Source organism: Lonchura striata, chromosome 5 (assembly GCF_050655825.1).
Source record: "Lonchura striata isolate lonStrDom1 chromosome 5, ASM5065582v1, whole genome shotgun sequence".
Classification (NCBI taxonomy): domain Eukaryota; kingdom Metazoa; phylum Chordata; class Aves; order Passeriformes; family Estrildidae; genus Lonchura; species Lonchura striata.
Genome location: NC_140707.1, coordinates 29,132,688 through 29,156,068, shown reverse-complemented (window position 1 = coordinate 29,156,068; position 23,381 = coordinate 29,132,688). Strand labels below are relative to the sequence as shown.

General features: G+C 45.8%; 1 protein-coding gene across 11 annotated transcripts in view; it reads left to right on the top strand.

Moving 5' to 3' along the window:
* CRACR2B (calcium release activated channel regulator 2B) overlaps positions 1-23,381 on the top strand; it is a 46,003-nt gene that overhangs the window by 12,817 nt on the left and 9,805 nt on the right. For 6 of the 11 annotated variants that reach the window (XR_014955990.1, XM_077784242.2, XM_085581618.1 and 3 more), the window contains 10 exons: positions 6,313-6,568; positions 7,998-8,109; positions 10,683-10,857; positions 13,014-13,160; positions 13,455-13,545; positions 13,673-13,765; positions 16,660-16,847; positions 17,518-17,589; positions 18,020-18,074; positions 21,984-22,063. Coding sequence is in view for 10 of the 11 variants with exons in the window: in XM_085581615.1 (XP_085437741.1) it covers positions 6,313-6,568; positions 7,998-8,109; positions 10,683-10,857; positions 13,014-13,160; positions 13,455-13,545; positions 13,673-13,765; positions 16,660-16,847; positions 17,518-17,589; positions 18,020-18,074; positions 21,984-22,063 (1,269 nt within the window). In the remaining variant the exon portion in view is untranslated. The other 5 variants (XM_085581620.1, XM_085581617.1, XM_085581623.1 and 2 more) reach the window with 5 other exon arrangements.

Here is a 23,381-nt window from a genome sequence, read left to right as displayed (position 1 = left end):
TTAAAGGGATACAGTCAAGTGCAGGCAATAAAAAGAGAGAGAGTAAAGTGTAGGTCTAGATATGAACACCTGATTTCAGGCTTTCTGCTCAGGGTGTGTATGGGTTTCTTAGGCATTTTTAAAGAAAAGAACTTTCACAGAACAATTGATGTTTTTCTCATTTTTCAGTGTATTTCTTTTCCTGCCATTCCGTTTGGGAAGGGAGAACCCAACAACCACCCAAACAAATTCCAAACAACGGAAAAAAATTTCCGAGAGAAGGGAAACAGCAAAATTAATTTTGAACAAAGTACATTAGAGAAATAACTACTTTCTTTTTGTCCTTCTCCCAGCCTTTTCAGGCTGAGCCCTGGCAGAGCCTTTCATCAAGTGAGTACCCAGGTCCTTTGGGCAGCTTTTGGAAATTCAGCATCTGTGAAAGCCTGTTTGTCACAACAGTCAGTGACTTTCCCTGGCAAGATTTCTGCTTTACCTTCACCTGGTCAGTTTTGTATGGCTGGGATTTTTGTCAATACATATGTGCTTTTTGCATGCAACTAGGACAATAACTGTAAATACATATATTTGATCACTGAATCTCACAGTGCTGTAAAATCTGGGATTTGTAGGTGTGACTGTGATCTACAACGAGCACTTTTTATAGCAATTGCTAGCTTTCAAAACCTTGGGAGCAAAAGGTAGGTAGACCAGAACGAGTGGCATATGTTTCATATAAAATGGTATAAGGACCCATAAAGTTTTTATTGCCCTTTTCTTGTAAAACTTACCTGTTGCTCACCTGCTCCTGAGTGATGCTTCCATTCCATGACCAGGCAACAAATGCTTTGCTATATCTTGGCCTGCTTTTGTTGTGCATTTTAATGTGCTGGAGCAACAGCCTTCTGCTGCAGTGATCCCTTATCCAGCCCCTCATCTCCTCTGTGTAGTATCTTCTCATGTATGGGATCAAACCTGTCTTGTCCAGCGTATGCACCAGGAGTGTGATCACTGTGTGCCTAAACACCTGGTGAATTCCTTCCTTTGGAACTGTAAGACTTATTTTTCTGCATCAGGAGTAGAAAGGAAAGGGTGTGTGTTCTGGTTTGTTTAAATAAATGGCTTAAATATTTAGCTTTAATATGGGGGTGGTTTTGTTGTTTCTAATAATATTGTCTTAGGCAGTGATACAGGAGGATGTCTTTTGGGAAATCTCCCAGCAAGTATCTGAGCACTTTAGTTTGTGGTACACCTATAATGATTCTTCTTTGGTTTTTCCCTTCTACCACTCTGTCACTAAAAGTTCAGTGGTACAGGAAAGCTTTCCCTTGCAAGTTCCCTCTACAGGACCCAAACACTGGCCTCGTTCTGTAATCCTGGGTAAGTCACTCAGCCAGTTGTGCTTAGTTTTTCCTTCCTTCATTAACTGTTGCTTCATTGTCTTGCACTGGGGAGGACTGCTAGGAATGCAGTGTAGTCAGTGCATGCACAATGCATTGCAGTGACTAGGGTCATCTAAGGACCAGCTGTGGAAATTTGGCTGCACTCCTCACTTGCCTTTCCTCATTCTCATCAGGCTGTGGAAAAAACGAAAAAAGCCCAACACCCCAAAGTTGTCATGTGCACATGGTGGTCAGGGTCACCTAGATAAGGGCTTGGCTGTTGATAGCATTTTATCCGTGACTTTCCTGTACCTCTTTAACACTGCTTACAGCTAGAAGAGGAGAAGTTTTTTTATGCAATAAATTGGAAATTATGACCTTGTAGTGCTACCTTGAAAATAGTACCACCCTTTTCCAGGAAAAGTGTCTGTTCTGTTTGTTGAAATTTGCAGTTTCTCTGTTCTAGTTTTTCATTCTTCAGCTTTGAGGCTTTGAAACTATTTGGATGCTTGAGTTTCATGTGTAATAATCAGTCTTCAGATATTGAATCTTAAAGTGCCTGCTGTCACAAGCATCAGGAAGCAAACTGGAGGAGCTGACAGTCTATAGGCATAGGCAGGTGATGTGACTTACCCACGGCCACATGGCCAGCTGAGTCAGGATTAAAATTCAAGTCTTATGATTTTTCCTAAACAATGCCAAGCCCATGGGAGCCAGCTAACTTTCTGCTACAGCTTTGCAGAGGACAAACCTCAGTCTATGCCTTAGGTAGTTAAAATAGTCATGTAAGACTGGTCTGAGTTTCCTCAGTGTAAAAATGCAGGAGCTGGTGCGAGCTGCCTTTATGACAGGCAATTTCCTGTTCTGTGCTGTGTCTGAGAAGACCTGTGTTTGCTTTCCAGGCTCTGGGAAAGTCGCCTTGCAGGAGCAAGTGAATTTTTGCTTGCTAAGCCCCAGAACATACTAACTAAGGCAGGAGTTACCTGGTATAATCCATAGCTCTGGATCAGGTTTTTCAGCTGTTGGACACTGCCCAAACCTGAACTGTACAGTATCAGAGCTGACTTTGAGCATAGGCAGCCAAACCTGTGGGGTGGGGGAAGACAGGGCTCAAGAAGAACATTGCTGACCAGGCAGTTAGAGCCCTATCTGGGTCCCTGGCACTCCCATCTTCCCATTATATCTTCCAGATCCTGGGAGAGGAGCTTTTGGTCTCCAACACAGTTCCCAGAGGTGAAGGGGCTTGTTTGAAGTTAGGACTCCATCTCTCATGGAGTTGATGCTGGTTGAACTGTGTACCCAGAAAACTGGAATAGTCTCACAAAGCTTTGTCAGCACCCACTGGCTGCAGCAGGCACCCCATTTCTATCAGCATGTTCATGGCAACAGTGAATGCTTTCAGGCAGTTTCAAAGGGAGGCTGGACAAGTGTCTTGGAAGATAGGGAAGGGACTGTGGCTCAGGAACTGCCCCAGGCTGACAGTGGCTATTAGTTGGCAGATGTCTTCAGGGAATTCTTCTCTTTGCTTGCCCTGCTGTAACTCTTCCTTCACCAAGCCATTCAAAGCCATTGTTGAGGGCAGGATGCTAGGCTAGACCAACTCTGCTGTGACCCATTGCACACCTTTTTATGATGGAAATCAGCAGCTCAAGATGCAGAGATTGCCCTGGCTCCAGGTTAGGTGTGGAAATTGATTCTTGCTGGTGCTGACCTTTTCCTGCCAGAAGGGACCTGGAAAAACTAATCCTGACAAGAAGTTTTGGTAACAACCACTGGCTTTGTCACTGGAGGTGGCTTGACTTCATCTCTCTGGCAGAGCCTGGCAGGTTTGCCTTACCAAAAGCATTAGCTGCCTGTACGTATCTTCTCTGCCTTTGCCCCTTGTGTTAGGAAAAAAATGGTTCTTCCCAAGCTAATCGTTCTGCACTTAAGCCAACTCTGTTTGCCTCACTTTTATATATCAGTCCACAGTTCTGGTACTCCAATGACCTCAGTCTCTTTCAAAGTGGTCCTTCTGTGATGTTGTGCATCATGCTGATGAAGCTGCTGCCCCAGTCCTTTGCATTGATGATCTGTAACTAGGGAAGGTATGACAGCACTTGTTAGACTGAGATCTGCTTTGTGCCCCACCTGCACGATGCAGTACCCTTACAAACAGGGACAGAGAGGAAGAATTTCTCAGTCACAGCTTCTGGGAGAGAAGTCCATCAGAGCTGCAATGTATTTTGCTTCCTGGGCTCTCTCTTATTTGCTTCATTGTTCCTCTACAAGTGCTGTCTCACCATTGAAAAAGCCACATCTGGCTTGAAGCCACTTGAAGCAGCTTGGACAAGAGACTTCCTGCTCTGACCACTGAATTAATGGGCTTGGTCTTTTACATGAGTGAAATCCTTTCAGACTTTTGTCCATGTCAGGCTCCCATGTCAGCTCTTCTAATTAAGATGCTTTTAACTCAGCCAGTGTTTGGGAGTTACAGTGCAGCTGGGCTTTTGATAAAATGAGGAAATGCTAGAGGTAGGGATGTAATAGGTTGGATTTCAGCTTCAAAAAAATGTCTCTGAGAGAGAACAGAACATCCTCCTTGCACCATCTTTTGTTTGCTGCAGCAAAGCTGGGGAGACTGTGTGGGCTACTCTAGAACTGATGAAGCTGATAATAAGAAAGTAAGGTCATCTTTTCTTCTGGGGTTCTCAGTGTCTCTTAGGCAGATAAAGGGATGTTTCAGAAAATTTTGCTTATTTGTGCCTTTTCTTATTCTGGCTATTTTCTACAATCCTGTCACGGCTCTTGCTTTGAAATCCCTTTTGCTTTCTACCCCTGCTGCTGTATGGAACAGGGTGCTGCTTGTGCTGAGGCTGTATCTTTGCAAAAGGAATGGGTCTGGAAAAAACCTTAAGGAAGGTGACCTATAGAAGCCAATAATTATCACTCACTGGTGTGGCTGTTATTCCTCACCATAATCACCTGAAAAATCTAGGAAAAATAAGATATTTGGGTCCTTTTTTTTTTTGTTTTTCTTTCAAGGCCAGCTTTACACTTGCCCATGAAAAGCAAGATGACCATCCAGCTAATGTACAGAATCTAACTTTAATCTCCAAATTTTGCTGTGTTGGCTCCACAAAACAAAAGATGTTTGCTAGGAGGGTTTGTTTGAGAAAGAGCAAAAGACAAAGACATGGTCTCCCTCCTTATTTTTTATGCTTTCTCCCTTTCTTTCCTCTGCTGTATTCCCCAAAGGTTGGGTCCAACTCTGTGTCCTTTGCTTGCCAGGAATGTTTACTTGACTAGAAACATAATAGTACCCATTTATAGGTAGTCTTCTGCGGAGTTTAGTGTTGCTTGAGCAGATATTTATTTGAAACAGACGTGCCCTGGAAAAACACCGATTTGAAAGGGGGAATGAAGCGTTCTGCTTGTTCTGTGAAGCAGAACCACCCGCTGGCTCAGGGACCAGCAGTAATAAACGGAGTCAAAGAGCGTGGGGCGTAATTGCCGTCTCCTTTTGTGTCAGTTTCGTATCGTTCTCGCATGTGACATTCTTCCTGGCCATCGTGCTCTTTATCCTTCCATTGTAACGAGTGCAAACAGATTTCGTTTGTTTGTTATCGTGGCATCTGTGCGTGGCTTTTAATTTCTTGGAGGTTAAAAAAACGCAAGCAACCCAGCCCTCAAGCCCTCTTTGTCCAGCACTGTTTTAATCAGCTCTCAGCCTGCTTGCATAGCTCACTTCTGCCCTGTAATGCAGAAAACAGTTCTGCAGATGGAGAAATCTAAAGCAACCAGTGCAACAGGGCTTCAAAAATGTGGTGGTGTTGCTGAAGAGAAGCTGTCTGGAGAAGGTGTCTGATTCCATGAGATCAGTAAGTAAGAAGGTGGCTTGGTGTAGGGATGCATTGTAGGCATTTTTACCATCACAGTGCTAAGCTTAAATGGGTGCTTCCCTTCCTTTTTGCTTTAGGTACTTGTAAGTGATGGGAACTATTTTCTTTGGCCTCTGAAATGTCTCCGTAGTTTTGTAGTTTCCTTCCTATAAAGGTGAATGTTTCAGATTAAAATTCTCCTTGGCAGCTCATGAGTTCTCAAAACAGAAGCTTGAAGGCAAGAGGTCAGGAGTGCCCAGCTTATTAAATTTTTTCCAGTGTAGGAATTGTCTGACCTTTCTTTGTACTGTAATAGCATTAAAAAAAAAAAAAAAAAAAAGATGGAGCTACTATTTGGAAAGCGTTAACAAGAAAATGTCAGAGGTGGAAGGCCTGGCTGGGAGAGGGCTGGCAGTGACATTCTTACATTCTTCTCTTTCTTCTGTCACTTGCACAGATCATCCTCCTATCTGCTCTCATCCTGCTCTGGGTTTTTGCAGTTTTAATGCAGGTTTGGTGCTCGAAGGTGTGGTGCAGAAAAGCAACAAGAGAAGGAAAAGTACACTTTATTGTCAGAGGAACCAAGACCAGAGAGGAGCAGCTCACAGCATTTGAGCCCCATCTTAGCTGATGTGGGACTATCACTGTGCTCCTATGCAGATTTACCTGTGTGCTTTAATGTTCCCTTCCCACCCTCTTGTCTCCACTGAAACCTTCCCTTGGCAGCTGACTTTCACCAGCAAAGAGCTTGGACTGTACTGTAGGTCTGAGGCAGAGGAGAAGAGATGGCAACAGAGCTGCCTTGCTGGGTGCAGGGTGGAGGATTAACATGTGTGGAAGGCTTAGCACACCCATGTTGTGTACAGGGTTTATCTACATGTGGTGTGTGTCTCTGACACAAACTTCTTTCCCCCCTCTGCTCAGTTCATAGAACCATGGAGTATTTTGGGTTGGAGGGGATTTCAAAAGTATTTTGTCCAGATATAGGTGCTGAATGTTGTTGTTTCAACCATCGAGGCATTTAACTATATCATGTGTGGGTTGGAAATGGTGGGTCATGTTCGACTGGGTTTTCTCTGTTTCCTGTCCCACAGCTCTTGTGTTTGGCCCTGCCCAGGGGAAAAAGACTTTGAGAAGATGGAGAACCAGAGTGGAGTGGTCTTGGGATACGTCCGCTGGGAAGGAAAAGAGGAAGGGGGTGAGGAGGATGGGATGGCTCCTCGTGTTTCTCCTCCCAGCCAAATGAGCAGACTGGAAGAAGTGCAGGTGGAGATGCTTGAGAAGGCAAGGGAGCTCTTCCAGCTGTGTGACAAGGATGAGAAGGGGTTTATCACCAAGGTGGACATGCAGGTGAGGGGAAAAAAAACCTTCCTCTGGTTCTGGGAGGATCTGTAAAAGTCATGGGCGGCAAAACAGGGGACAGTGTGGTACGCCTCCACTCTTGGCAAGTGTTGGTGTGCAGTGGCCTCTGTCTTATTCAGACTTCTAAGAACCACACTCTGGCGCAGACAGCTGCTAGGAACTAAAGCTCCCAGGAGGGCCTAACACCTCCAGGGAATTCCTGGGACAAGTGGGACTGCAATTCAAAATTTTTAAGGAATGAATAAAATAAAAAAAGTTATGACCATTCTTACAAACATCAAGCATGCAGTGGATGGGAAATCTGGAAGGAAAAAAAATCTTTGTTCAAACTAAAATAAACCCCAAAACAAGCTGCCCAAAAACCTACATAATGAGCAATTCAACCTCTCAAAAAGTTGAGACAACAAAGTTATACAATCACAGCTAAAGTCTAATCCAAAAACTCACCTTAGAACTGAACTATAACTTTGCTCTACAATTATGTGTTTTGCTGCTTTCTGTTACAAAAGTACTTGTTAACAAATTCCCTGTAGTCCTTAGTGACTTTTGTTTTAAAGGTTTATCAGAAGGTTACATGTGGGTTGTTTTTCTCCTGCCCCATCTCTCCTCACATCTGTAAATAACACTTGAGAGGTTAATGCCACTTTAAATATTGACTCACTTTGCTTTGGGTTGTGTGATACTTAATTTTTATAGCTTTATTAATAAATTTTTATTAAGTTTTTATCTAAAGCTGCATGTTAAATGGACAGTTGCAAGGATTTAGCCTACACCCCTTTGTTATTTGTTTCTTTGGATGCCTCTCCACACTAGGTGCTCTGGACGCACATTATGAAGGGGAATTATTTTGCTCCTTGTCCATGGGAATAGTGATACAGTCCCAGCAGGCAGAAGGTGACAGAGGAAAGCCAACTCACTATTATGGACTGAACATTTCCTTTTGGATCTGCAAGAGCTTGGAATTGAATCCAGACACCCACAAGTCTGGCTTCCCTCCCTGGCCAAAGAAATGGAGCTGGTACCTGGTGTGCCCAGAGCTCTCCTGGGAGCAGCAGCGGTCACAGGAGGCTGGCAGTGCCACCTCCAAGCAGGAACAGATGGAGGCAGGCAGTGAGCTACAGACAGTGCCTCTGTAGTGGGAGAGGAAGCAGGTTGAGCTTTCTCCAAACAAAATAACCTGAAGTTCCCTCTCTGAAGTCCTGGTTGAATCATCCAGTAATGGCAAAAAATCAACATATCAATGACTCCAGACAGGTGCTTGTGTCATCACTCAGCTCTGCTGGCAGACTGTTGCAGCCTGGGCAGGATGCAGTGCTGGAAGGGCACATTGCTGTGGGCCAGAGCTGAGGATGGCAGGGACATTCACAAGGAAGACTTGAGCTAAGCCTCAAGTTTGTTCGTTCTTTTGTCTTTGCAGCGGCTCCAGAGTGAACTCCCCCTAACCCCTGAGCAGCTGGAGACTGTTTTTGACAGCTTGGAACAGAATAATAAAGGATACCTGACACCTGTGGAGTTCAGCATGGGTCTAGGTAAGGACTGCACAGAGGCAGAGGAAGGAAAAAGCAGCTCATCTGTGACAGGATTTTTTTTTGTTGATAAGAAACAAGGTGCAGTGGTTCTGCTGAAGCTGCACCAGCTATGCAGGACAATGCTTGGTGCTCATGTGAGCATCATTGGAGAGGGTGGGTGTGTATCCCCCTCCTGGAGGCTTTGTGCTGCCTTCTCCTACAGCTGTTACCTGCCTACCTGGTAGAGCCAGGCACAGAACGTGTCCTGCTGGGGAGGGTACATGCTGAAAACTGTGCCTGGATATCTGATTGGAAACTGGTTCATCTGCGTGGAAATAAGCCTCTTGGCAACTGTCCCCAGCTGGTAGCAGTGCTGTTCAAGGGCATTAGTAGGAGTCTTGGTGGTAGGTAGAACACTGGCAAATAAGCCTTTGTTGCCTTCTTACTGCTTTTTCTTTTCCAAACACTAGGAGAATGCTAATCCTTGACTACAGTTCTCCCCCAGCAGCACAGGTGCTCATCTGCTTTGTCAGCTCTCAGAAAATCTGCATCTCTCAGAGCCTTCCTTGGACATGCAGAGGTGTTAAGTGGATCAGATCAAAGCAGTATAACATAGGTAGTTTAGACTTTTCAGAAGTGATGGAAGAGGTTCCTGAATTTTGCTGTCCAATTTGATTGCTCAGATTGTGTTTGCTCCTGGCTTTCTTACAACTTGGGAGGGAGGGCTTTTTAATGCTGCAATTTGAATGGTCAGAAACAGCCACTGTGAGAGGACAAGTTGCAAGGATTTCCTTTAAATAAATCCAGTAATCTGTGTTTTGAGCTAGCCTGTACAGGGATGGTTTTATTCCACTAAGTGCCTGCTGACTACACTTGTTCCTGCCCTGTGCCTCTGTCCTTCTAGTCTGGTTCCACTTCTTTGGCCGAAACAAGAGTCCTGTCAGGAGTGGGGGCTTTCAGTCCAGCACTATACGTAGCAGGTAAAGGGGCACCATTTGGGCACAATGGCATCCATGGTGCCCTTTGTGTTATGACTGGGTTACTCCCAAATCTTGTTGTATGAGGCATTTTTCCATGGGCATCATGAGGGTATCTGCCTCAGTGCCATTGCTGGGAGAGGTAGGCAAGTTTTCTCTTTCTGTCAGGTACCACCCTGTGTTGTCAGCCTGGCTCCATAGCACTTGCTCCAGTCTAGGCAAAGCACTTGATTTCTGCTTTTCTTTTCTTTATGGTTATTCTTTGTGTCTGGCATCACTGAAATCTTTTTCAGACTTTGCTCCTAACTCAAGAGTTTGGCCTGGCTGAATTTCTTATAGAGTGTGCAGGGGCAAATTGAGGGAAAGCAGTTCAAGCTGCAATCAAATCTGCTTCTTGAGAGGGCTCCTTGCTCCTTTTAGGATATCAAAACAATCTTCAGATCATTCTCTACCTCAATTTTCCCATCTCCATCTCAATTTTCCCATCTGTAAAAGAGAAATAATGACACATAATGATTCTTTCTCAAAAACAGACATCAAAAGTGTCTAATCTAAACCATTTTCCTTAATTAACTGTCTGATCATTAGCTTTTAACTAAAGAGGGCCTGGATCTCCACACTGCAAGTTTTTTTTTACCGTAGAGTGGGAGAGAAGCAGCTAAATTCTGGATTGATGGAGGCAAGAAGAAGCAAAGTTGAGTCCTTGAGGTATAATAACAATGGATATTTTTCACTTAGAGTAGCTTCATGTTCTCATCTGTGCTCTGTGAACATCCTTGACTCCCGGTCTTGTAGTTGGGATGTCATTTCTGCCTTTTGAATGAAGCAGATGTATTTTGGAAAGGAAGAGTAGATCCTGCTGGAGGCCTGACCTCTGTATACAGATGAGGGGCTGTGTTTTGCATAGGATTGCTTGGTTTGTTTCTTTGAGAAGGGTTTGTTCCCAGCACCCGTATTTGTGACATGCCTCGCATAGCAGGAGTTTCTCGCGGCATTCTCAGCACGGAACAGATCCCGATGGCTGGAAGCCGTCTGGACGTGGGACGGGGCAGGAGGAGGTGCTTTTAGAGGGCGAGTTCCTTCTGCTCTACACGGTCCTAGCAGGAGGCAGTCCTTGTTGCGCAGCGCTGGACTCGGGACGGAGGTAGCACAATGAGGAGGAAGGGCTGATGGGCCCCTCCTCTCCTGTTTTTAAGCGGAGGAGCTGCAGCATGGTGCGGTCGGGGCCGGGCGCAGTCCGTGCGGCGCCGCGGGCGGCGGAGCCCGGAGCGCCGCTCTGCGCAGCGCCGGCGGCTGAAGGCGGCTGAAGGCGGCTTGGCTTTCCTCCGCGGCTGGCGGCCCGAGGCCGTGCGTGGTGGCTCCCGCACTCGGATGGGAGCGGAGCCCCGGCAGCCTGCGCTGGCTGGCAGACACTTCAGTCCCAGCGCTGCGGAGCGGACGCTGGCATCACTCGGGGCGTCGGAACCGAGGCACTTCACTGACCGGGAGCCGTGTCCTGCACCAGCAGCATGCACGAGGCTTCTCGTGGAGCTCTGGCAGGCTGCCATGTAAATAGCGGCTTGTTCAATGACATCCAGTTCGACTTTATTTATTCTTCTTCTCTTCACCTTCCACCAGGAAAGTTAATAGGGATTGAATTGTGTCAAGGGGCTGGGAGAATGGATCACTCCAGACACGAGGAGACCTTCGAGTCAGGCTGGTCAGATGACTTGGACCCTGCAGATGATGATGATGAAGAGAAACGATTCTGTTCCATGATGGAGCAACTTGGAGCAGCCCAGTTGTTTGAAGAGTAAGTAGGGGAGTCATATGGCATTGCTTCTACCCTGTTTTGATCTTGCAGTACCAAAACATCAAAGCACCAGAAAAGACCAAAGAGGTGAACTGAGCTGCTTGCTCTCTGAAGCACTGCTTGGGTTCTCTGCACTGCTGCCTTGGGTTTTCATATGCTTGGTAGCAAAAGCAGTGCAGTCTGGGTTTTCTCATCAGGTACCAGTTACTTTTAGCTCAGTGCTTTTCACAGTTTCCCAAATTCAAGCTCATAACATGTCTGTAAAATGGAACAGCTGGTAGCATACAAGTCCAGCACAGGCAGCAAATGAAAAGAAGCATGTGAGGGTTAGATGAGGTAAGGAGGATGAGTGTGCTTTCCGTTCCAAAACGGTGTGTGACTGTTAACATATTTTCAGACAATCAGTTCTAAGAGTTTCTGTGAAGGATCTGTGCTCAAGGAGCTGCTTGGGACTGTGCTGATCTTGAAGAGGGTGAAAGACTAAGCTGGGCAAAGGGGTGCTCCTGTGAGCCTTGGAGCTTGGTGCTAATGCCCTTGCATGTAGCCCCAGTAGAGTCTGCAGGCCCCAGTGTCATTTTTTTAGGCTTTTCAACATGAGGCATTATGCATAACTGGTTCTTACTGATGCACATCTGCAGGGCCTTGAGTGCCCAACTGCATCTGTGGCTGTCCTTCTTTTCAGGCTTTGTACTCTAACTGTGTTGCCATTTTGCAAGAAGCAGTCCAGGTTAAGGAAGGAGGTGGCCAGGATTGGAGACAGAAGCTGAAAGGGATGGAGTTTGCTGCTTTTAGAGGCACATCTGTCACAAAACACTTTTCCTTATTTTCATTGTGATGCAAAGCACCTGCATGTTTTAGTGATAAACAACTTCTGTCTGGAAAAAATTCTTGAAAGCTGTTAGGCTTCAAACAACAGGATGACACTGTGAAAGGCCATATGTTCCCACTGTTGTGGGAAAATAGTCTCTACTGTTTATAACTCTGCTTTGAGAAGCAGAAGTCCAAAGTGGAATTATCTTGTGTTTTATTTTGACCACTTACTGGCAGTTTTATGTAACGAGTTTCGTAGCTACTACATGTCACATCTTTGTGCCAAACCAGCTGTTGTAAAGCACTACTATCAAACAGAAGCTAATTGGGGTGAGAGCAGGAATCTGAAAAAATTTCACTGCTTTCTCTAGAAAGAAATAGTTTAATTTCCTAACAGGACTCAGTATGTTATTTTATTTAAAATACTAAGATCTGATAAAGTGCTATAACTTTTTAAACTTGGGACAGGAAAAGAAGGCTGTCATGCGGAACTGGCAGAGGAAATAAAAAACTTTTTGGTTGGTTTGTTTTGCTTGTGTGTTTCCCCAAAAAATACTAAGGGAGATAAATACATAGCAAAGAAAAAAAACTATTTGGATAGTGACTATAGGTACAGTATTCTGTATCTTTCAAAGCAGCTTTTCTAAAGTGTTTCATGAGTAAAAAAAAAATTAGAACAGCTCTTCCCTAAAAAGAAAGATGATGTGGTGGCTGCAGGCTTACAAGGCACTGGGAATGAAGTTTGGAAGTGCTGTGTTCAAGCTGCCATGAATTAAATGTCAAAACAGTGTAATCGTTATTGCAGGTTCAGAAGAAGACATATTTGGCTTTCCAGGACCTCCTCCATTGTTATCCTGATGTGTCACTTGAGCAAATTTGCATCTTTTTTGTGCCTCGGTTTCCAAACCTGTAAAAAAAATAAGGAGGACTATAGCAGCCACCAGTACAGTCTAAGAAAAACACCAGTGATGTGTGCTAAACTTTCTAAGCTATAACAGTTTGACCATAATACACAGCAAATTTGCTGAATATTCATTTCTCCAAGTCTTGATGTAGATACCAAATGTGTTATTAATGAATACTTGGAAAAGCAATCATTCCATGTTTGCTTCCTAGATTATTCTTCTTTCCTTCTTTTGGATGACTTCCTTTATTTTGACCTCACAATAGATCCCACTCCACATGCATGCTCTGTCACTGTCCAGTTTCCCTCTCTGCTGAAATGGTGCAAGAGAGATCATCAGGAGAATGGCAGGCTGTCCTGAGTGCCTATTGGAGCTGGAATAACAGTCCATAAGATGACACAGTAACTCTTGCTTTCCTTCTCTCCTGTATGTTTGCTCCAGCCCACATGAGATTCGGGAACTCTGGGCTCGCCTACGAAAGGAGCGTCCAGAGCTCTTATCCAATTTTGAAGAGTTTCTGTTGCGTGTTTCATCATACATAAAGGAGGTGAATCATGAGAAGGAGTCTATGGAACAAGCATTGAAGAGGTAAGAAAAACATCATGGCCATTTGCTGCCAGGAGCTAGCTGATGCTTGGATCCTGCCTCAGATGCAACGAGAGACAGGATGCTCCAGTAAAAGAGTAATTTTATTACAGTAAGAAATATCTATCTTGGTCTATTCCCATGGGTTTTCTCTGCAGCAGTGCTCACCCATAACATTCAGACTAGTTAAAATCCCACTCAGTGCCACACAGCTGTTAGCAGGAATCTGTTTCCACCCTCCTCTTTCCTTTCTGTACTCTTTTTCTCTCCTGACCTGTGTTCACCTGTGTTTTGTAGGAAGGAGTCAGATCACGATCGAGAAGTCAGGTGCCTTTATGAAGAAATGGAGCAACAGATCAAAGCAGAAAGGGAGAGGCTGGTCTGCCAGGTACTTTATCTCTCTCTTGGCTTGAAGGCAAACTTCCTTTGTTCTGAAGTAGAGATGGTGGCTTGTCTGGCCAAGGAACAGCTCTGTGCTGGGTGTTGTGCACAGCTGTGTGTCTTTATCTCTGCAGGAAGCACTAAGACACGACAGGAGTAACCTGCTCCAGAAGGAACTACACAACAAAGAGCAGGAGCTGGAGAAAATCCTCTACCGCCAGAAGAAGGTAATGGGATCCAAATCCTTTCTAACAAAGCACACCTCCCTTTGCTGTCTTTCTTTTCAGGTGTTTTCTGATGGAAAATGATGTCCAGCTGCTGAAGGTTTGCACTAGAAAATTTGGCTCTAGCTAGTGAAGTCCTCTGCTGTCTCTGAAAGTGTTGAGATGGTTTGTCAAATAATTGGTTCATCTTCAGCTCTAGTGCTGTTTTGTGAATGTTTTGTTCATGCATTTTCTTATCTGCTTTGTGTTCTCTTGGTGAAATCTTCCTATCAATTGTACAATGCTGGCCAGGAAGATGGGGTAAAATTTTGAAAGCTGTGAAGTTGAAGTTTTTTGTGGTGTGTATGGACATAAAAGAGCCAGATTTCTCTAGCTTTTGTATTCTGGCTACTCCAAAATGACCCAGAGTGAACAGTTCTGTGACACTTGGGGAGGTACATATTGTGTACTTGCATTTGGGCACTTGATGACATTCTGATTAATCACTCACATAAAAGATCAAAGCACAAGCTTCCCTTTAGCCTGCCATCCCTGGCATGGACATTTGTATGGGATGGTCCATTCTAGATGTCTTTTTCCTTGGTGTCTCAAGAACTGAGATGTGACCCCCCACAGAAACAAGTCATGGCAGGTACCTGCAAGATGCTGGAGACTGAGGGTATCCCACTTGGATACCCAGCTGTCATGTGGATGAAACAGCACTTCTCTGAAATCATCAGCTCATTGTCCAGCAGCTGGAAAAGCCTGCACAACTGAGGTGTCATCAAGAAAGATATTGAGAATAAGATAGAGGATGTGGTTTTCCTGCTGCCCACATCTTTGATGTGCCTCAGTGTGTGCAGTTCTGATCTCCTCTAATTCCACTGTGTCCTTCTCAAGTATGAAGGTACAGAGTGCTAATATTAAGAAAATGGCAGAATTGTCTTAGGAAGAGAAATGAGGAAAGTCTAGACTTTTAGGTTTTGGAGAGAAGGAGACTGACGGAAGATACAGGTGAGCTTTATGAACTCAGAAAAGTAACAGATAAGGTCAGCACAAATCTGTTATTCCCCAAGTCCTGCAACAGCAAAGGTGAGGGACACTCAATGAGACCAGTATGAATTTGATTTAGAAGAACACACTTCTTTATACAGAGATCAGTGCTGGACTTTTGGTGCCAAGAGGCAGGCAATATCAGCAGTTCAAAAATAAATTGGACAAACAAATTGGCTTGTAAGTATTCGTTGAAAGGGAGAATAGTCAGAGATGTGGCCTCTAGCATCCCTAGTTCAGGGACCATAGATGGGAGGGGTAGATGAGGGGAATAGACCATAGGAACTCAGGCATGCTCTTCCAAGGTAGCATCTGCTCTTGCTGGGGGTCAGAGCAGAACACTTGGGCTGCATGGACACTTACTCAAATAGTCAGTTCTGGTGCCCTTAACTGAGGCTTGTACTGAACTGTGTGGATAATCGGGTCCCTCTTGTGGCCTAAGACCAGTACTGTGATGGTGCTATTCCACAGCATCGTTTCCAAGGACAGAACACATAAACGGGATAGTTGAGCATGATGGAGGCTTTTTAGGGAGGGGCAGGTGTGCTTTATATAAAGCTGAATTCCTGGCTTATTGAAAGATCTGAAGGGTATAACCAGTGGTTGCTGGTTTTCAGCCTAAACTCCACTGCTCAAAACATGTAGTCTTGCTGAAATATTCCCCAGTGTCCACAGGACTGGAGGACTCCAGGCAAAGCTGGATGTGGCTTGCCCTTCTAGCCTCAGTGAGGAGAGGTGAGGCTTGCGTTTCAAGGAACCTAGGAAACGTCAGATCTGTTCATTCCTGCTCTTGACAGCTGTACATGTGTGCTGGCAGAGAGAAGGGTAGCAAGAAAAAAAGAATTTTATCTTCTGCCGTGGTGTGCTGCTTTATTTTTCTTTTGAGAGGGGGAGAAAGTAGGCTGAGAGAAAAGGCAAGCTGAAGGTGTAAATGTGGAGGCTGACTGCCACCTGCTACCCTGGATCAGACCTGATTCCTGGTGTTTCTCTCTAGTTATAAACATGGATTGCATGCTTTTATTTTGGGCTGTAAGTTCTCAGTTGGGTACTGGAGTTTCTGTGTAGCAGCAGCTTCAGCAGAGGGCCCTGGTTAGCTGGTGTGGCTGCCTGGATACTGCAGTGTCGCTATGATCCCTCTTGGAATGTCCTCCTTGTCATCTGAGATGGGCAGCTTTGGCTGCTACATCTGCCTGTCTCTTTCCCACACTATGCCAGCCATTTGTAAGGAATTCAGTCACTGGCTGAGTACATGGCAGCAGGCTTTGAACTTCCCAAATCAGGCTTGTTGGTTGTGCTTGGTTAGAGTGCAGCTCTGCCCTGGTGGCATTTAAATTACATCTCTAGCCCAAGGTTCTGTCTCTAGCAGGCCACTCAATCAATTCATTTTCCAGGTATAGTGTGAAATGCCCATAGCACCTCAGTGTATCCTCCTTTCAGCTGCCATGGGCTCAGGAAGCCCCTGAACTAGAGGATGCACTTCAACAACTCTGCTTAATAAGTCCCAACAGACACAGCCCTGCTTCCACCCAAATTTTTCCAGTCCTCCTTTGACCCCCATTTGCACTCTGAGTCCTACAATGCCTGACAGCATCAGACTGCTCCTGCTGCCTGAAGCACTTCCTCAGCCTAATTGCATTGCTTGGTTCCCCAGTGCTGACATGAGAGAGAATTCCTTCCAGTTCACCTTCTCAATGCCACTGGTGGCTCTGTAAACTTTGGGGTTTTTGGCCTAATTGTTTACATCTGCTTTTTCAGCTTGTTTTTACAGTTGTGACTGTAGATTTTTTAGCTTGTTTTTACAGTTGTGACAAAATACAGCCCTTCCTCTGTGTTTAATCCCTCCTCCTCCTCCTCTCCCACTGCAGCTGGAACATCAGCTACAGTCACTGAACTCGGAGCAGCTGGAGACACGCGTGCAGAACGAAAGGCTCCGGCACCTGAACGAAAACCTGCTGGAAGAGCTGGAGAAAAGCAAATGGGAACTAGAGGCAGTGAAGGGGCAATTACAGAAGCTCCAGAAAGAGGCTCAGATTGAGCAAGAGCAGAAGGACAGGTGAGAAAAAAACAGCAAAGAGGGGGTGTTAGGGCAAAGACATGGACAGAGAAGGAAAGGTGGGCAAGCAGTTAAAGAGTAAGTATCCCTAGTTAGGAGCCTTGGTCTCATTATAAGATTGCCTTTCAATTTTGAGGAAGAGAAGAAACATCCCAATAGTCTTATGGGCCTAAATAGAGAGTGCTATTGCTAACTCTTGCCTACCTTTTGTGGGAAATTAACATGTTCTAGAAAATCAGTACAAAAATACAGATGTTCCTCAGCCTAAAAGAGGGTTCTTTATGTATTTTCCAGGTCACCATCCCCTCTATAATGTTATCATTAAAGATCCTCTTCTAATCAATTCTGTTCCCATTTCTGGGTCAAATCTAGTAATACCTATATAAAACATTGAGAGGTTTCAGATCCAGATGGCAGTGAGCATCCTTCCCATTTCCAGCAGCTGAGGAAATAGAGAGGATGAGTTGCCTGCTCTCATGTTGGAGGAGAGCAGGAGGGCTCTGGTACAACCCAACCATCCCAGCTCCCAGAACAGTGCTGGTTCCTCTGAATTCCCCTAAGCATAAGGCATGCCCTTGTCTTTGAGAATACCATGAGTGCTCGAGAGAGGGATTTGCATTTTCTCTCCCATTAATTTATTTCCCCTTATTTTAAAATGCCTTTTGCCCAGAGATGTGTTTAGAGTCTCCAAGAACATGCAGAAAGAGAAACAGAGCCTCCTTCGGCAGCTGGAGCTCCTCAGGTGAGAACTGGTGAAGGCTGGAGGGAAATGCTGAGCTCTTATGCCTCCAGGGGGCTGAGGTTTCAGCACTGTGCTCATTTCTCCCATGGAAAGCTACAGGATTTTATTCAAGCAGTGTTTAGACTCTGCTTGTTTTTCTAGGTCCAGACAGAGTTGTGCAATTTGGCCAGCTCTGGCACATTACAGGCTATGTTATTTCACGAGGTAATCCCTCCTCTGGAGGAATTTAGCCTTTCCTGCTGGCTAAGGCAACCATGTAGAGCCCATGACCTCGGCTGGGATACGTGGAAATCCTAACGTGTCAGGCTATAAACAACATCTTTATCTCTGTTCCCAAGCTTTCTTTCTCTTCTAACTTTCAAATGTTGCGGTTTACTTAATTTGTGACAAATATCTCATTATGTCTTTCTTGTGTCTTCCTTTGGAGCAGAGAAATGAACAAGAAACTTCGAGATGAGCGAGATGCTTTTGAAGCCAAGAAGCTGGTTAGTCTAAGAAAGAAAACCTTAATTCCCAACCACCCTCCTCTCATCTGCTGCTGTTGCTGTCACCACTCGGGGGCCTGTCACTTCCACGGGGGACAATGACAAGAGCTCTTGGGGCCTGGTGTTGTGCTTAATACAGACTTTGCAGCGCCTCTGCATCCATGGTGGAGGCAAGCTCTGCTGGTTGCTGCTGCCAATTGCCTGGGTTTAACCCAAGGCATGTTGGCTGGGGACTGTCACACAGCCCTGTGCAGGGCTGCAGTGGGTGCTGCCTGCTGCATGTGTGGGCTCTGTGTGTTGTGCCAGGCACTGCGCACATGCAAGGAGGGGAGAGAAGCTGGATGCATCCTGGAGCTGGGTGGTGAGGAAGAAGATGGATTCTCAGATGTGCTGCTGGCTGACTGGGCAGGAGGGTTTTGGAGTTTTTCTGACCCCCTGAGTTTGTGGCAGATGTTTTCAGAGGTTCCTCTGGGGAGCTTCCCATTCCTTCCCATTCCTGTGAACTCCACTGAGTGCAGCAGTGAGCCTTGTGTCAGAGAACTAGGAAAAAGCAGGATCTCTCTCATCTGGAAATGTCAATCTCTGGCCTTTCCCAGGCATCAAGATAAGCACAGATATGTGGTCTATTTTTAATTATTTTTGGGTTTTTTTTTTTTAATTAAAAAGCTTTTGTGTTCCCAAATGTTGCTTGCACAGCTGCTCTGCCCTCTTGGACCCATCTCTGCCACCATGTCTTTGCCTGCTCTGCCATCATGCCCCACCTGAAGATCTGGAAGTAGGTGACTTGCAGGGAGGACAGTGATAGGCTACAAGAGCCTTTCTGACTGCTGGAAGAACTCTGGAAGGAAACAGTGATTATTCCCATATGGGAGACAAAATGCCCTGCTTGATCCAGAGGTTGGAGTTCTCCAGGTGGAGAGCTGTATAAAATAATATCAGTAACAATTTTGGATAGAGGCGAGGTATGTGTGTTTCTAAAATGTGGATTTTTTTTTTTTCTTCAATCTTCATTTTTAAAGCTGCTAACTATGTAGATGCACACCAGAGCTTCCTGCTCCCTCTTGGAAAAGCCATAAACACAGTCACTCTTTAGCAGGGTCCAGTGCAAGCAGGCAAAGAAAATGGTTTCTTCTTCTCTTTCCATGTGTTGTGCTTCATCAGCCTGTGGGTTCCTGTGGGTGGGTAGGTGGCCTGTGGAGACCGCAGCTCACATCTGTACTGCTGTGTGTGCAAAGCTTGTCTGCTTCTCCTCTCTTCTCTTCTTCTGCTTCCCTGCTAAGACCTGCTGCTGCAGGTGGACCCAAGAGAGAGCCCAGCAGAGAGAGTCACAGCACAGAGGGGCTGCTTTCTCCCTTCTCCCAGCACTGGCAGTAGGGAACAAGGCACAGGGCAAACTCCTACCACCACTGCTCATCTGGCAAGGCTGTGTCTTGCTGGGCAGCTGAAGCCTGTACTGGAGTAAGGTTTTTTCCTTTGGCTGCTCTCTTGTTTCAGTTCACAGGGAAGCAGGGCTCCAGGGGCTTGCAGAGATGCTGCTATCATCATTTACCTGCAGAAGGTCTGCTCCCCAGCCTGTCTCACAGTAAGGAGGGGAAAAATGGCAATACTTCCCTGCAGAAGCAAAAAGGAGATCCCAGTCTTCTGATGGGGACTCCTTGTGTGTGATACACTCTCTGCCAGAGACTATCAGTGCTTTTACAGGCTAAAAAGAAACCTAAGGCCTTAATACCCTCTTTTAGTGCTGGGAAGAGTTATTTCTGTGAAATGAAGGTGTGGTGAACAGAGGTTCTTTCATAGCAAAGATTTTGAAGTGGTTGGAAGGAGGAGTTGGGCTGTATGTGGCTGATAGCAACCCGGTCACTACTCCTTTGCTCTTCTCAGTTTCCCAGCTTAATACCTTGCTCTTCATAAGAGTTCATAAGAGTTTCTTGCCTTGCCAGGGTGGGCAGACCCTGGCCCCACTGCACTGTGGGGCACTCTCTTGTCCCAGGCAAGAGAGGCTGGGTCACGGATGGTGATATGTGGCTATTTCTGTCGATGTACAAACCACTGATGGGGATTTTTAAGACCCAGGGGTTGCAGTTCAATTTCACACCAATGACCCATTGGCTATTGAGTTATGCTTGTATGCTTTATGTTGACAGAGTAAATTTCATGTCTGTTCATCATGAAGAGTGTTTTGGTACTTTGACTACTTTTGACATGTATCTTTATTTCACTGGTAAACCAGAATCTTTCCCATCCAGAGTGCTTGTACGTGTGCTGTTGTGGAATCCTTGTCATCATGTGTTACACAGCTGTGACGTTGCATCTGTCCCTTTATCATCCTGGTGAAAAGCCAAATGTTACACAAACCTGGCAGGGCAATAAAGCATGGCAGAACCAATGGCAAAACATGCCCCATTGTTCCTCCTTTCTTACCCAAGTCCGTCCTCTGCAGGCTGTTCCCTCCAGGTAAGGTGGCAGAGCAGATTGTGTGGGAGTCTTTTTGCTCCACAAGTGACTTGAAGGTTGTGACTCGATTCCAGTGGCCTGTAACACAATTTCCTTCTTCTGTGTGGGTAGAGGGTGCCCTTGAGTGAAGCTGCTCAAACACTGAAAACTTCCCCTTCTGTCCCTGCTGGAGAACCACTGATTGCCTGTACCAGAGCCTGGCTGTGTTGACTGGAGTGTTGTAATGCACTTGGGGGTCATTTGCCTTGGAAGATTTGTGCTCCACAGTTGTGAGACTCTCAGTGCTGGATTGTTTCTGTGGCTGGAGGTTTTTTTGAACATCAGTTTTATATGTGAAAAATGTTTTGTTCTTTGCCTGCAAAGCTCCTAGTTGGGTCAAGCCCTCTGTGGAGTCTGGAGTGTCTCCCTTTGTTATAGTGCATTGCAGCAAAGGTGTTCTGGGAGTTCTGACCAATAGAACAGCTTCTTAATTTTTTTGCCTTTAAAAATAAGCCTTCAGTAAGGATTATTGAAGAAATAATCTTTGTAGTCCTCCAGGCTGTGGGAAGCACGAAGGAAGGCCTGTCCAGAGCTGCCTGCAGGTGTTTGGTCAGTTCAAAACTGCTGAAAGTGGCAGATCTGGTGGACTGCAAACTATTCTTCCTCCACCTTTCCCCCGGAAATAACTAGTAAGAATGTGTTAAAAATCTTCAGATTCACAGACTGAATACCTCTCCCTTTCCCCTAGTGCCCATGTAATGGGCACCTTTCCATGCTGTCTCTCTTTCACATTTTGTGTCTGTGGCCAGAGCAGTGGCTCTGCTGGGAATGGCAAAGCTACGGTATGGGGGGAAGAGGGTTGGGAGAGAGGTTGTCCTGCTTTCTCCTTCTCTGAGGAGCTGGTAAATACTGGCTGTAGGAAGTGTTTGTTCTGGTAAGTAGGAGGAAAGCATGGAGAGGGATGTTGGTGTAAGGCAGAGCTTGTACATCACCCTGTGTAGAGCTGCCTCTTTCCTGTGGTTCATGTGCAGCTCTAGGTGAGTACAGGTCAAGGAAGGATACTAGTGTCTTCTGAGGAAAGGGCAATTGGTCTGTCCCACAAAACATCAGCATAAGAAAGAGGTAGATGGGGAAAGAGAGATTCAGCTGTGAGACCAAGTGGAGAGCAAGCCACAGAAATAAAAATTGTGGCTGGCTAAAGGAGCAATTCAGTTTGGGACATCACCACTTCGATGGGTTTTCAAGTGAAGGAGAAAGCAGCAACAGTGATGGCTTCTTGCAGGAATTAAATTATTGTAACTGAGAAAAGCAAGGCATGTGCTTACCTCTTTCAGCCTTCCAGTGAGGCATTACCAGTGCATGGTGTGGGGCTGCCAGGGCTCCAGCCTTGCCTCCCCAAAGTGCTCTACAGAGGTGAGGAGTGGTTGAACTGGGGCTGTAATTACATTCTTCATTCCTTCTCTTTTCAACTTCCAGGTGCCTCAGAATAAAAATCCCCTGTTGAAGAAAGGGTCAGTTCTAGGCAGTTACCTGCTGGAGGACAAGCCTGTCAAACGGTTAGATGGGTGTCTGTGTCGTGTCCGTGCTGTCAGTCCGTGCCCACTGCAGTACCCTGTCAGTCAAGCTGTGTCCGGGTCTGGTTCTCCCACCTTGGTGCTGGTTTTGGGAGCGTGGTGCAGTGCAGCTTTTCTGTGGCTTTAGCTGTGTCTTGGCATCAGGTGGTGTTGGCACAGCATGAAGCTGAGGATACTGTTCACTGATTTCCACAGGGAGGTGGCCCTGCTGCTGTTATGCCTGCAGCAATGGGGGAGCAAATCTAAATATCACCAGAAGGTCTGGGGCTGTTAATGGGATGGGAGTCTCAAAGACTGCCTCTTTCTGAGTCAGACAGCTCTGTTGAAATGACTGGATCAACTCCCAAGTGTGCCAGTTTGTCCTCAGGCACAAATCCTGTGCGCTGGTGCCTCATGCCAGACTCCATATCCCTGGGGTATGGGAGAGGGCAGAAATTGCACAAGGGTTGCGTTCTTTCTGGCAGCTGAAAGCCTCAAGGAGAGGTTCTGGCTCCAGGTGGGTTCATCCTGCTCACCTGCCTCTACACCTATGCAGATGTTCACCTGGCACACCAGGCCTCCCTTTAGCCAGGGTGGGCAATTTATCTCTGTGGCCAAGGCCTTTTCTTTTTTTTTTTTTTCCCACTCTACGTGCAGAATATACAATAACCTAGCTTGGAGCTGGATCTTGCCTGCAACTGCTGGCCCCAAACAAGTTTTAAAGGCAGTGTGCTACTCTGTTTCTGACCAGGTCTCTGCAGAAAGTTCCATTGCTGCCCAGTTTCTCCTGGTGCCAGCCAGAGACACAGGTCTAGGTTCAGTTTCTTCCAGCTTCAACTCACCTTTAATGCTTACAGTTCTGGTAGTGGCATTTAAGGATTTAGCTCAAGGCTCCTTGGCTCATGAACTTACGGAAAAACACGTAGACTCTGGAGAGAGCTGATTCTTGGGCCCAGGGTGGGAGGTTGCCTGGCAAGGTCTGAGGCAGAGCTCCTCCATGGTTGTGTGACTGGCACATTCTATCCATTGAATCAGATAACCAAGTTCTCCCATCTTCCTCCCCAGTTATTTCTTGCAAAGATCCTTCTAGCTGCTACTGGAATAAACCTCCTGGAATGGCTTAACAGCTGGAGAAGTTTGGCAATGAAGGTGATGAGAGAAAGGGAGAAGTAGTTGTTTGCCTTGTCTCTGTGCTGTGTCACCACATTGTTTGAGAAGCATGAAAAGAAATCCATTAGATCTGAGATCACTGTTCAGAATTTTGTACTGTTCCCTTTGCTCCCACTAAAGAGGGTCTTGAGACCCCTCATTGTGTGGTTTT